Source organism: Callorhinchus milii, unplaced genomic scaffold (assembly GCF_018977255.1).
Source record: "Callorhinchus milii isolate IMCB2004 unplaced genomic scaffold, IMCB_Cmil_1.0 Scaffold1, whole genome shotgun sequence".
Classification (NCBI taxonomy): domain Eukaryota; kingdom Metazoa; phylum Chordata; class Chondrichthyes; order Chimaeriformes; family Callorhinchidae; genus Callorhinchus; species Callorhinchus milii.
This window is the reverse complement of record NW_024704742.1, coordinates 70,338,209-70,352,866: the sequence shown is the minus strand read 5'-3', so window position 1 is coordinate 70,352,866 and position 14,658 is coordinate 70,338,209. Positions and strand designations below refer to the sequence as shown.

General features: G+C 44.5%; 1 protein-coding gene across 1 annotated transcript in view; it reads right to left on the bottom strand.

The window, feature by feature from the left end:
- LOC103188103 (dedicator of cytokinesis protein 2) overlaps positions 1–14,658 on the bottom strand; it is a 222,482-nt gene that overhangs the window by 189,533 nt on the left and 18,291 nt on the right. Inside the window, exons 3-5 of the mRNA XM_042343812.1 lie at positions 11,548–11,588; positions 9,651–9,706; positions 7,911–8,007 (exon numbers count right to left, since the gene is read on the bottom strand). Of these exons, the coding sequence (XP_042199746.1) occupies positions 7,911–8,007; positions 9,651–9,706; positions 11,548–11,588 (194 nt within the window). The remainder of the gene's footprint in view (positions 1–7,910; positions 8,008–9,650; positions 9,707–11,547; positions 11,589–14,658) is intronic.

Sequence of the window (14,658 nt, the reverse complement as noted above, 5' to 3'; positions counted from 1 at the left end):
TGTGAATCCAAGTCCCCCAACGTGGGGCTTGAACCCACAACCTTCTGACTTAGAGGCGAGAGAACTACCACTGAGCTAGACTGACACACAATCGTGTAGATTGAGTGCTGCCTTGACAGAGGTGCCTTCTTTGAGACCTTATGAGATGGATGAGACATTAAACTGAGATCCCGTCTGTGCCTGTTCAGTTGGACTTAAAAGACCCTGTGGCCTTATTGCAAAAGAGACGAGAATTTCTCCCGGTGTCTTGGCAAACAATCCGCCAGATAGATATATATTGGTCTTCATTTCACGGTTGTTTGTGGGACATTGCTGCGTGTGGTTTAACTGACACATTGGCCTACAAGTGCACTCGACAGTGATTACCTGTGAAGTGTGTTGATATGACAAGATGGGATTATTTATTTATGAAGCACTTTAAATGCCAACGGAGGAGTTGCAGTTTTTGAAAGAAAGCATTACCACATCGAAACATCTCATAGCGCATTTGAAGTCATGTTACAGCAGTCAAGTGTAGTGACTGTAGTTTTTAAAGGTAGAGAGATCCATTACAATGGAAAATTGCCTTAAAATCAGAACGAACAGGAAGAAACTCCACCTGGGTCTAAATTTACTCTATTTATGTAACATTTTAGAGAGCTCCGAATTTTGACATGGAGTAACTGAGAGATTACAGCTGCTCACCAGTGCAATACTGATTAGAGTGGGTATTGAGACAGGAAAAAANGGCTTAATTGGTGAAAATAGCTTAATTACTATTTTTCAACCGGTTTTGTTTTGTTAAGAGTTTCTTAGGTAAACACAGAACACATATTCCACCCCTATTTCTGTTTGCCCACAAAATACACTATCACACTTCACAGTCAATCCTGTGAAGCACTTTGAAACGTCCTCAGACGTGAGAGTCGTGAAGGTTATTAATGTTATTATATTGTTATTAATATTAATGGCTGGCTCACTAACAAGCCTCGAAGGTGCAGATTTCACCGCTCAAGCTCAGTGCAACATTAATTTCTGAGTTGAAGGAGTTGAGCAGAATTTCAGCATGGTCAAAGTTAAGTGAGGTTTTTGCTTGTAAAACTGTACATCTGCTGGTGACGAGAGACCCAATAAATCACTGTGTTTCAGTTGTTTTAATTAGGGCGCAGAGCTCCTTCCAGGCTTGCTGAGAGCCTGCAGTTTGTTAGCTGTGAGACTCCTCGCAGATACATCAGAACATTGGCTCCGTTTCAGTTTTTCTCTATGGCTTTCCCACCATTCCCTGCAAACTCCTCTGACCTTGTGTGTAGGGGGAAGGGGTCAGCCGGGTCTGCCACATGCAGAAGCTCATCGCCGGGCCCGAGAGTTTCCAAACCAGAGTGCGAGCTCCATGTGTGCCACCTACACATGGAAATTTCCCTGGATTGCACACTCTCTCTCCCGAGAGAGTCACCCCCTGCTTACCTATTTCCGGAGAGTATTAAGTGCATAATCTTGGCAGATTTCCTAATCACAATGCCCACACTTTCGCATTACCTTTATACCTTTGTTACCCAAGTTCATCTCTCTAAACATCCTTATTGTTTCGGTCTCCACATCTTTGTGGGGCAGAGCGTTTCACATCATCACAAGGAAGCGCTTCCCGACCTCAACTCTAACTCTATTTACAACGGGAACAACTTGCATTTTTTTTACATGTAGGATAATGTCTCAGAGAGCTTCCCAGTGGAAACTTGCAACCCTCTACCCCCTTATAACGGATCCCTTCACTAAAGTGTCGTCCTCTGTCTATCCTTCACATTATTTTCGATACCTCAGTTAAATCAGGTCCAACATTGCAAGGCTATGCTGCTACACCAAAGGATGGTGCTTCCGACTATGCTCCCCGGGGAGCATCAGCCTGGACTGCGAGCTCAAAACCTCGACTTGGGAGGCTCGAACCCACAACCTTCTGACTCAAAGGTGAGAGTGCTGCTGACTGAGCCAGGCTGAGAGCCTCACATGTACATAACAAACACTCTGTTCCTTTTCTCTGTTCCCTGAGTTGAGCTCAGAGTGAAGGTGTCAGAGTGAATCAGTCAGGGCTGGAGAGCAGTGAAGTCAACAGGTAATGTGCGCTGGCTGGGAACACAGTGATGGCTTGTGACAGTGAGCGCCCTCTAACTTGCTGATGGAATGTGGTGCTGACAGACGAGAGAGGGGGAGATGAGAAAACCTCTCAGCACAGCTATGCCCAGGCTTCTACCTGACACGTTCTTTTTTGCTTCAAATCAACTGTCCCCCAACACACGCACGCAGGCATTAAGTATCATTTCACACCAAGCCCCTGCCTCGTGGGCTTTGACTCACAGTCTAGGTTGATGCTCTGATACAGAGCTGGGGTGTGAGCGATGTATTACTGAAGATGTTAATGCCGTGCAACCTGTCTTTAACATCCATCTACACCGGCACAGACAGGGAGCCTCGATTTAGCTACTCATCCAAACAATAGCACCTCTGGCAATGCAGCGCTCACCTCCCTCACCCCTCCCACCTCCCCCATACTGCTTTGGAATGTCAGCGTACACTGTGAGCTCAAAGTCCCCACAACAGTCTGACCTAGACGTAAGAGCTCCGAGACTCTACCCTGCATGAAGGGCATGCTATAAATGCAAGTTGTTGTTGAGAGTACAACTGACTGAGCCAGGCTGACACCTAAATATACATCTCTGGAAATCTGCTGGCAAATTAATTCTACAGGAAGAGTTGAACATGCATTGACCTGAGACAGAACACCTCAGAATGACGCAAACACAAGTATTTCAGTGTTATTTGTTCAGACAAATAACACCTGCAGGGTTTGCAAAGGCACAAAATTCACATTCAGCCTGAATTCACATTCAGCCTGGCTCAGTGGTAATGCTCTCACCTCTGAATCAGAAGGTTGTGGGTTCAAGCCTCACGTCAGGACTTGGAATCACAGAGTCTAAGTAGACCTACAATGCAGTGCTGGGGGTGTGATGTATTAACGGACCCCTGATACTATTCAAAAAGAGAAGGGAATTTCTCTCTCCCAGTGCCTGACCAACAATCTCCCAAATAAAATTGGTCACTCACTCCATGGCTGTTTGCAGGACGTTGCTGCGTTGAAGGAAGCAAGCGAGGGGATGAGGTGGAAGGACTGCGGGATGGAGTTCCAGAGAGTGAGGGTAGAATGGCGGAGTCTGACCCAGAACCAGGGGGAGGAGTGGGGGGTGGTGACTGGAAGCATGATCAAAAAGGAAGGTCTTAAGGCGGGATTTGAAAGTGGAGGGGAGGGAGCAAGGCGGAGAGATTAGGGAAGAGAATCCCAGAGCTTCGGGGTGTAGTAGCTGAAAGTATGACTAGCGATGGTGGAGCAGAGGGGGCGAGGGACAAACAGGAGGCAGGAGCCAGCCGAGCAGAGGCAGCGGGTGGTGGGATGGGGGTAAGCAAGTTGGAAACGTAGGGAGGTGCGAGGGCATGAACAGATTTGAAAACGAGTGAGTCAATCTTGAAGTCAATCTGTTCAGAAATTTCAGGCCAGGCAAGGGGGAGGGGGAGTCGCACAGTGAAAGGAGTCAGTCTTCGGGTGACAATAATCAAACCCCTCATTCAGCCACAAAGAGCTCGGCTCAATAATATTGAGCCTCAATTCAAATGTGTTTTAGTCCTGGGTGCAGGTGTCAGCCTGGCTCACATTACGGTGACCCTCAAACGCCTCTGGGTCAGCCGATCGCGGGCTCAAGCCCCAGTTAGGTTGGGATTTGAGCTCGCATGCCAGGCTGATGTCCCAGTGGAGCACAGGGAGTTAGGAGTGCTGCATTGTCAGAGGTGCCATTGTTAATGCTTCGAGTGAGACATTAACCTGATCCCCAGCTGTGCCTGTTCAAGTGTTAAAGATCCCCGCAAACTTATTTGGAATTTATTTAATCGTTCACCTTACAGCTGTTTGTGGGACTTTGCTGAGCATAAAATGACTGTTTTGTTTGCCTACAGAAATGAATTGCTACATTTGCGAATAATTACTGCAAGCTTGCTTTGCTATTATAAATTATATCAGCCTGGCTCAGTTGACAACTCTCTCGCTTCTGAGTCAGAAAGTCGTGGGTTGAAGTCCCACGTCAGGGCTTGGAATCACATAGTCCAAGCTGACACCGTGCAGAGCTGGGGAGTGTTGTATTGTTGGAGGTGTCATCCTTTGGACGAGACGTTAAACCAAGGTCACCTGAACGTGCCTGTTCTGGTGGATGTTAAAGATCCCATGGCACGATTCGAAAAGAGAAGGAAGTTTCTCTCTCCCGGGATCCTGGCCAGCAATCCCCCAAATAAAATTGGTCACTCACTCCATGACTGTTTGCAGGACGCTGCTGTGTGCAAATGAGCTGTCGCTTTTGCCCACAAAATAAACAGTCACTGCAATTAATAGTTAATTTTGTAAAGCCCTTTGAGACGTTTTCCCAAACTGAAAGGCATTATACCAAATGTAAAATTATTACGTTACACATTGAAAAAAGTTCCTTGTTATATAACAATCCTTGCATTTGATATCATTCAGAAGGATATCTCAAACTGCTTCAGAGTTTTACTGTGAAGTGAAGGCACTGTAACGTGAGCAGTGACTGCACTTTGCAGGCGAACACGGAAACCAATTTGTGCATTGCAACATCCCACAAACAGCCATGAAATGAGTGGCCGATTTTATCTGAGGGATTGTCGGCTAGGACTCCGGGAGAGAGAAACTCCCTTCTCTTTTCAAAAAGTGCGTTGTGGGATCTTTAATGTCCACCTGAACATGGCTGTTTATGGGATGTTGCTGTGCATAAAAATTGGCTGTTGCATTCATGTAAAAATGCAATCACTCCACTTTGCAGTAAGTTTCTTAAGTGCGTTGAACTGCTACAGGTGCTAAATCATGTGGAATGATTATTGTTATTTATTAAATTCGCAGTGCAAATGGAAGTTTAGTTTCATTTTAATTAAACCCTAAGGATGTTTTCCCTGTTTATAAATAAGTAACAGCCTCAGTCTTATCACTCAGCTTGTTAATTGTATTGAAAATGTCAGCAGACGTCCGACCGATACAGTCCCCCACCTAGTCAGCATTGTTGTGCCTCCGGCTCACACATTGTTTGCATTTGAAACAGCGTCTTTCACATCAGGGGATGTCTCAATGCACTGAATAATAATAATCCTTGCATTTGATATAGTGCCGTATCACATCGTTGAGATGTCTCAAAGCAAGGAGAAACCCGCTTCTCTTTTCAAACAGTGCCATGGGATCTTTAACATCCACCTGAACAGGCAGAACAGTACCACAGTTTAACGTCTCATTCGAAGGACGGCACCTCCAACAATACAACACACCCCAGGACTGCATTGGGGTGTCAACTTAGACTATGTGAGTTCAAGTCCTAAAGTCCAGTGTCTGTGTGATTTTTTTTTAGGCAAACTCAGCAGCCAATATCCACATAGCAATGTCCCGAAACACCGTGGGATTGTTGACCGGGACACAGGTAGCGACAAAACTCCTTTCTCTGTTTTCAAATAGTGTCCTGGGATCTTTGAAGTTCCACCTGTACAGGCGCAGACGGGATCTTGATTTGCAGTCTCATCTATAGAATGGTACCCCTGACAATGCAGTGGTCCTCCCAGCAACACATGGGAGTGTCAGCCTGGACTGTGCCGCTCTCTTTCTCTGTCTATCTTTTTCTCTCTATCTCTCTTTCCCTTACGGCTGGTTACATCCAGCTCGGGTTCCCCAGAAACCGATGCACAGCGCCACCTGGCGGGAGCCCCGAGCTGGTTACTTACAATTATCATTGGGGTGGGGGAGGGTCAATCCACTTTACATTAACACAGCACCTTTCACGTTGGAAGAACGTCTCAAGGCACCTAGCTTTGCTTTGCTCAGTACTTTGAGACATCCTCACGACATGAGGGACTCCAGGATGGAGTTCCAGAGAGCAAGGCAGATTGGCTGAAAGTCCGCCCACTGACGGTGGGGAGGGCCAGACAGGGGGACATGAGCAGCCAGGTCACTGGAGGTCACAGAGATAGGGAGGGGGAGACTGTGGAGGGGTTTGAGCGCGAGGGAGAGGATTGAACTCTCAAGGCATTGGGAGCTGAGAGAGGATGAGGGGGAAGTAGGGGGTTGCTCGGGGAGCCTGGTGCAGGATTTAATGCACCAAAGTGTGTCCACCTTGTAATAACCCAACAAAACACGACAGGAGGACAACAGCTTTAGCTCCTCGTCTGCCCCCCTAGCTCAGGCTGCCCGGCCACAGTTTACATTTACACAGCGCTTTTCGCATCAGGAGGATATCTCAAAATGCTTAGCTAAGCGTGTGTACATGTCCCTCTCTCTTTCTCTCTCTATCCTTCTCTGTCTCTCTCTCATTTTCTCCCTCTGCCCTCTCTCACACTTCTTTCTTTCTTTCTTTCTTTCTTTCTTTCTTTCTTTCTTTCTTTCTTTCTTTCTTTCTTTCTTTCTTTCTTTCTTTCTTTCTTTCTTTCTTTCTTTCTTTCTTTCTTTCTTTCTTTCTTTCTTTCTTTCTTTCTTTCTTTCTTTCTTTCTTTCTTTCTTTCTTTCTTTCTTTCTTTCTTTCTTTCTTTCTTTGTATGTGTCTCTCTCCGTCCCCCCCACCTCTCTGCCCCTTTCTCTCTGATCCCCTTTCTGCCCCCCACTCTTCCCCTCTTTTTCTGATCCCCTTCTCTCTCTGCACCCACCCCCGTCTCTCTGCCCCCCCCCCCACCCCTCTCTCTTTCCCCTCGAGCTGGTTAGATCCTCTGATTCCCTGGGAACACGGGCAGAGTGAGGTGTTCGTGGGAGTGAGGAATAATCAGTGTGGATGGCTGTGCGAGGCAGTGCCATTGCTCTGCTTATTTCATTCCTCGTGGAACACTTGAAACAGAGTTGGTTTACGAGATGTTATTATCTGGTCTGGGGTCCCCTATGGGCGTGAGCGCACCAATACATGTTCGCAATTGGATGGGGAAGGGGGCAGGCTTAACGGTTCTGGGAGCCTATCACCCCTGCCCCCTCACAGGACTTTGATAGTGTCTTATCTTGTTGTGAAAACTTCTCAAAGTAACTTCACAAGTATAGTGACTGTGTATTTTGTATAGGCAAACGTGGCAGCCAATTTGCTCACAGGAACGTCCCACAAACAGACAAAAAGAAACAAATTTTATTTGGGGTGGTTGTTGGCCATAACACTGGAAAATAGAAACTCCCTTCTCTTTTCGAATAGCCGGTGGGATCTTTAACGTCTACTTGAAGAGGTTCAGAAGGGGCCACTGACAATGCAGCGCTCCGCCAGGCACTGCACTGAAGCGTCAATCTTAGACTGTGAGCTCAGAGTCTCCGAATGTGGGTCTTCAACCCACAATTTTCTGGCCCAGAGACTGCTGCCTGAGCCAGGCTGACACTGGCATGTAATAAGATGGAGTAAGGATGTTGAGGGAACATTTTCACTTCAACATCATCATTTTATTGCAGAAAAAGGGGCCAATTTAAACCCCTATTGACTTGTAACAACAAATTCCACCTAGTCTTAGCCTGCAAGACAGCATTGTCTTACAATAATAACAGAAAAATAAGTCTGATAATTGACATTATAATTTCATGTTGAGAGGACGTCTCAAAGTGCTTCACAGGAAATGACAGTAAAAGTGTAGTGACTATGCATGCGGCAGCCAATTTGCACACAGTGACATCCCACAACCAGTCAATGAAAATGAATGATGGATGGGGAAAGAACTGAGGATGGTATGTGAATCCAGCCATAAATCAGAGGCTGTTTCCCCCCACACTTTTTACAGAGAAACTGGCTTCTAAATTCATTTTCAATTGGAGATTTTTGCCAAAACTTGGCAGTGGTATCTCAGGCAAAGGCCAGGTGGAATTCCCAGCCCGTGGTTCACTTGCTTACCGCGTACAGCTGTTTCCAGATGTTGAACCATTCCCGCAAGGTGGTTGTAATCTCCTGGACCAGAGGCATCTCCAAAGAGACAATGGTCTCCTGGTTCCTTTGGAAAGAATGAAAACCAGTGTCAATGTAATCCAACCCAGGATGTTCCCAGTGGATAGTTTGAGGGAGATCTTTACTCTTATCTCAGAGAGAACCAGTGGATAAGGTTTTACACATGATTGAGAACGTAAACCCAGAATGATAGTTTCAGATACGCCAAAGCAGCAGGATGAGGGACTACAGTATCAGGGTAACAAAAGGCCATTTCAGTACAGACACCAAGAAGGTAATTAAAGACTGGAATATGAGTTACCAGGAAGGGTGGCTGGGGCCCGGACGCTGAGATTCATTTAAGAAACAGCTTGATTCTGTGATGCAGAACCATTGAATGAGTATTCTCTCAGGATGAGATTAAACAGGCTGAAGGGCCTTCTTCATCCAAATATCTCTTGTGATCCGATTCCCTGCTCTTTCCCCATCGTGTCTGTATTGGTGCTCACTCCCCCACTGGAGCTCTCTACTCTAATCCCATTCTCTGCTATTTCCCTATTCTGTCTGTGTTGGTGCTCACTCCTTGACTGTTCCAAGTTTCATTGGTGACATGATTGCAGTGTGACCTTACAGGCAAATTTTTTAAAAAACATTTTTAGATTAACTATTTGTCTGATAGCCATACAAAGTTACAAACATGCTGAAAACTCTCAGAGTGATTTCATTTCCACAGACTGCACCTCATGACAACAAATACCCTTTCACTGGTTTGTGTTACTCAGAAATCAACTCATGAGGAATTCCTGGTTCCTGATAACGAGAGCTCAATGCTGGGATAAGAATCATAGAACCACAGAAATTCACAGCACAGAAGAAACCCATTCGGTCCATGGTGTCTGTGCCGCCTCTTTCATAAAGCAATTCTTTCAGTCCCATTTCACTGCCCTTTCTCATTAACCCTGTAGTTGTCTTCTTTTTAGATATCTAATTCCCCATTGAAAACGAATATAAATTCTGCCTCAACCATCGTTCCCAGAACAGAATTCCATATCCTAACCACTCTGTACGTGACAAACATTCTCCTAACCTTCACATGTGCTTGTTTGATAACTATCTTACATTGATGCCCTCTTGTCATGACTCACCGACCAGTGGAAATAATTTCGCTCAATTGACTCTATCAAACCCTTTCATCATTTAAAGACCTGTCTGGTTACCCTCCACCTTCTTTGTTCCAATGGAGCACCTTCCAATTCCGTTCATAAACTAAACCATCATCTCTGGTATAATTTTGGTAAATCTCCTCTCCCCTCCCATCTTTGCTAATGACCAATTGGTCTGATAACTATCCTCTTTGAAGGCAGGGAATTGGGGGAGGTTAGCAACTTCTCCTTGGGAAGACTCAGCCTGGAGACTTGCCACCCTGCCTGCAATAATAATAATCCTTGCGTTTGATAGAGCGCCTTATCATGTCATCGAGACATCCCAAGGCACGGGATCGCGGGATCTTTAACATCCACCTGAACAGACACAGACTGGATCTCGGTTTAATGTCTCATCCAAAGGACAGCGCATTTGATAATGGGACACTAGTGCACATACATAGACTATTGCAGCAACTGTTGCAGCAACTGACCTGAGTATCTCTCAAGTGCAGCACATCCTATAAGGACATGACTCAACGCATGGTGACTGCCCATGAGCACTTACCCTCTGATCTCAACAGCTGCATGTTTGACATGGATGACTGATGCCGGAAATATGCCCTGCAGAACGAACGAGAGAGAGAGAAGATACAATTATTCTCCTTGTGTAAGGTTAATTACCTGAAGGAAAAGACTGACAAGCATTAACTAACACACATTTGCTGAGCTGGTGCTAAACGGACTCCAGAACCCACATGTCCATGTGATTTTATTGATCCTTGCCTGTGTGTTTGTCTCTGAGCTGGTTAACACGATGGCTTGGCTCAACTAGTGTTTACTCTCCCCTCCGGGTCAGACACCCTCAAATTTGATTGACACACCACCTTATCTCGCTCTAAAGCACTTCATAGAGTGAAGTGTAGTGACTGTATTTTCTAAACAAATTCAACAGGCAGTTTGTGCACAGCGACGTCGCCACAAAAAGCCATGATGCGAACAACCGGTTTTATTTGGGGGATTGTTGGCTAGGAAACCCTCTCTCAAATACCACCACAGAACCTTTCACGTCCACTTGAACAGACAGACAGTGACTTTGGTATAGCATTTCATCCAAAGATAGTATCTCTGACTATGTGCCCCCTCTGCCCCAGCACTACTTTGGAGTGACAGGCTAGATTGTCAGTTCAAAGGCCTGATGTGTGGCTTGAACCCACAGCCTTCTGAATCATAGGTGAGAGCACCATCAACTGAGCCATATGAATCTCTGCATGAATAAGGAGAGACCAATCATATTCAGGCCATCGGACCGAGCCTCAAAGCTCACATCCTTGAATGCCATTGCCCGTGGAAGCTCGGTCATGCCATCAATCACAGGAAATGAAACAGTGAGCTGAGTTTCGATGGATTTACGGTTGATGCTCTTTTGCAGACTCATTCGCCTCCGTGGCCAAGGAGGAACCATATTCATAGTTATCAGTTGCCGGTTCGACTGCCTTTCACTTGCACAATCATAACCACTTCCTGCTAAGGAAGAGACTAAAGAATGCTTGTTCACGCAACCTGCGTTTGGGTGAACCCTCCCCCCTTCCCCCTGCCAGTCCCCCAGTAAATACTAAATCTTTAGTGGTCAACAAAACATTTAGTATTGACACTTCAGTGCACCAGAATAATACTAATCTTTGCATTCAATATAGACCTCTTGACATTGGAAGAAAGGATATACTGTGGCGTGTGGTGGCTGTATATGTGGGACATTGCTGTGCGCAATTGGCTGCCGCGTTCGCCCACAAATATACAGTCAATTCACTTTACAGTGTGTTCTGTGAAGCGCTTTGGGACGTCCTCCCGACGTGAAAAGCGCTATATAAAATGCAAGGATTATTATTATTATTATTATTATTTTGTTGGTGAACGCGGCAGCCAAATTTGAGTAGCAATGTCCCGCAATCAGCCTTGAATGAACGATTTTCTCAGAGGGATTGTCGGCCAGGACACCGGGAGAGAGAAACTACCTTCTCTTTTTTGATTAACGTCCCTTTAACATCCACCTGAACAGGCACAGACAGGACCTTGATTTAACATCTCAACCGAAGCACGGCGCCTCTGACAATGCAACGCATTGCAATGTTTCAAAGTGAACCATAGTAATTTACAGCACAGAAGAAGGCCATTTGATCCATCGTGTCCATGCCAGCTCTTTTAAAGAGCAATCCTTTCAGTCCCATTCACCGACCCTTTCCCATAGTCCCCAGACTTTTTTTAGGCATTGATCTCATCCCCTTTCAAAAACCAATATGGATTCTGCCTCAACCACTGCTCCAGGCAGGGCATTCCATATCCTAACCTCCCAATTTGTTCATTTACTAAGCACTTTGTGAAGTATATCAGGGCCATTATGGCTTGTAACAAAAGAACTAGGACTGCCCCCAACTGAGCCAAACATACAAAGAAAACAGACTTACCTTGACTGATTTGTTTCTCAGGGAATAGCCTCTGAACCAACCTGAAATTGAAGAAAATATGAATAATATGGCAATTGGTAGTCTGTCACTGGTTTCTGTATTCTAAAGAGTTTTCTTTGTATGAAAAATGCGGCACATGATGTGCTGTTTATCACCAGTGAGATCACAGCAAAGTGTTGAGGACAGCCCCTCCTCGTCTGAGAAACAACCTTCAGATGAGATGCTAAACCCAGGCCCAATCATGCCCATTCAGAGAGGCTTTGAAGATCCTTCCAAGGGGCGGTCCTGATGGTAGTGTATACAGTTGCAGATTACTGGACCAGAATCTCCATGGATCGAATCCCATTCCGTGCTGAGTTTGTTGGTGTCAACCAGGGCTAAATCAGCCCCCAGCCTTCCCAGGTTAAGGGGAGGGGTAAATCAGACAGGAATCCTGCTCCTGATCGCTCTGTAGCACCCCCTACTGGTTGTGTGTGGGTGTGTGTTGGAGCTGGGTGAGAAGCAGTCAGGCAGGGCTAAGGGTTTGTGGGCCAGGATACTTGGAGAAACTCCATTCTCTTTTCAAGTAGTGTCAGGGGATATTTAGCATCCACCTGAACAGGCACAGATGGGGCCTCGGTTTCACATCTCATCTGAAACACGGCACCCCCAACAATATGGTACCTTATTGGAATAATTATGCGGTTCCCCTTTGTGAAGGATTCCATTGATGAATCTTCATGAGCGTCTTGTGGGGATGGATTATCCAAATTCTTAACAATATATAGGTTTATATCAAAGTTGTTTTCTATACTGCATTTATATTCACAACAAAATGACTGAAAAGGCTTCACACGACTGTCTGGGGGAGGGGAAATATACTCAAAAGTGCAGTCAAAGGTAATAACAATAATAAAGTAAATTTACTATATTTTGTGGGCGAAACATGGCAGCCATTTGTGCACGGTATGTCCCAAAAACAGTCGACCAAATTATTATTATTTTTTTGAAGAATATTACCCCCAGAAAGCCAATAGACTTAACATCCAGGTTCCTACTTAATACCAGGTAAACAGAGGCAAGAATAATTATTATTCTCAAAGAGGTACAGTCAAAGAGGTAATAATAATAATCTTTGCATTTGATGTAGCACCTTGTTGAAACATCTCAAAGCACTTCACAGGATAAACTGTAAAGTGGATTGACTGTGTATTTTGTGGGTAAAACGTGGCATCCAATTGCGCACAGCAGTGTCCCATAAACAGTGGTGGAGTGATTGACCATTTTTTTAATTTGGGGAATTGTTGGCCAGATTAGCCTTGAGACGGGTTTAAAAGATGGGAATGGAGGGGACGATTTGGAGGGATGGAGTTCCAGAGAGCAGGGTAAGAGAGCTGCCGATGGTGGTGTGGGTCTGGCAGTGGACGTGAAGCAGGCTATTGATCGTTGAGCAGAGGGAGTGGCCGGGTCAATAGGGTTGCAGGAGGTTGCAGAGGTAGGGTATGGGCAAGACTGAGGGAATATTTGCTTCGGTCTTATTCCCTTAGCTAAGATCTATGCAAATACAACTCTCAGCCAGACTCTTTGTAGCTCTCTTTGCAATGAGAGTCAACCGGTATGGTCAGATCAATAAAAACTGTTTTGCATTCCAAGATTTACTGTAATTAAACAAAATTAACCTTTTTTTAGCTGAATCTGTACATCAAATGATTAATTTAGTGATTTTAATTATGTTCTGTCTGTAATTCCCTAATTGCACAGCATCGTAATTCTGAAAGCTGTGGTGACTTTGACAAAGGTAAAATTTTAATGCCTTCGAAATTCAATCCAATGTAATTATTTTGAGACACAGGTATCTCCTATTCCATTAAAACCATCTGAATAGAGAAGGGATGAGATCCTGTCTACCCAGTGTGCCTGCCAATGTTGCTTGCTTATTTTATATAGTGATGTTGTTATATAGGATGGGATCGGATGGGTATAATGATTGGATGGGAAGGGAAAGGAAGGGATGGGATGGAAAGGGAAGAGTGCGATGATGATAATAATAAATAATAATAATAATGAACAAAATATCAACCTTCTGCAAAAAGTAGCTATTTAGTTACTAAGAAAAGTAACATCCAATCATATGTAAAGTGGCAGTGTTATTGGTCTGGCTGACTATAATAATAATAATCCTTGTATTTGATACAGTGCCTGATCACATTTTCGAGACATTTCAAAGCGTTTCACAGAACATAGTGTAAAGCGAATTGACTGTATATTTTGTGGGCGAAATGTGGCAGCCAATTGCACACAGCAGTCCCCACAAACAGTCGTGCATTGAAGTGACCAATTTATTATTATTATTTTTATTTAGCTAAATAATTTTGTACACATGGTACAAAAGTGAACAGAGTTCAACAAATGGCTGTTTGTTGAATGACGGAGCTCAATCATCACTGAAAAACAATTAGAAACTGTAATAACATCGTCATGTAAACTGTAATAACATCATAATAATAATAATAACAAAAACAAATCTTGCCTTTCATAATGTTGTCAAGATGTCTCAATGCGCTTCACAGGATATATTGTATAGTGATATGGCTGTTTGGATTTTGTGAGCTTCCTCCCTTCCTTTCCCTTCCCAGCACATCCCATCATATCCCTTCCCAAAACTTCCTATCCTATCCCATTCAATCACATCCAATTATGTCGGCAAAGGATGGCAAGGGATGGTATGGGAAACAGGGACAAGATCATTTTCGGTAGAACCCATGTAAATATTTCTCAGTGATATATCAGCAGCTTTTCTGTAACAGAATAAATGAACTGTCATTCTATTGTCTTCAGTCCTGAACAAGTCTTGGTTTTCCCTGGTTTTAAGGACACTTCATAATAATAATAATAATAATAATCATTGCTTTTGATATAGCGCTTTTCACGTCTTCTAGACGTCTCAAAGTGCTTCACACAATATACTGTAAAGTGAATTGACTGTATACTTTTGGGCGAAACGCAGCAGTCAATTGTGCACAGCAGTGTCCCACAAACAATTGTGGATTGAAAATGACCAATTTATTATTGGTTTTTTTCTTGAGGGATTTTTATCAGGCGTGTGGAGTAAGGAAACCTGCCCAAGGTTTC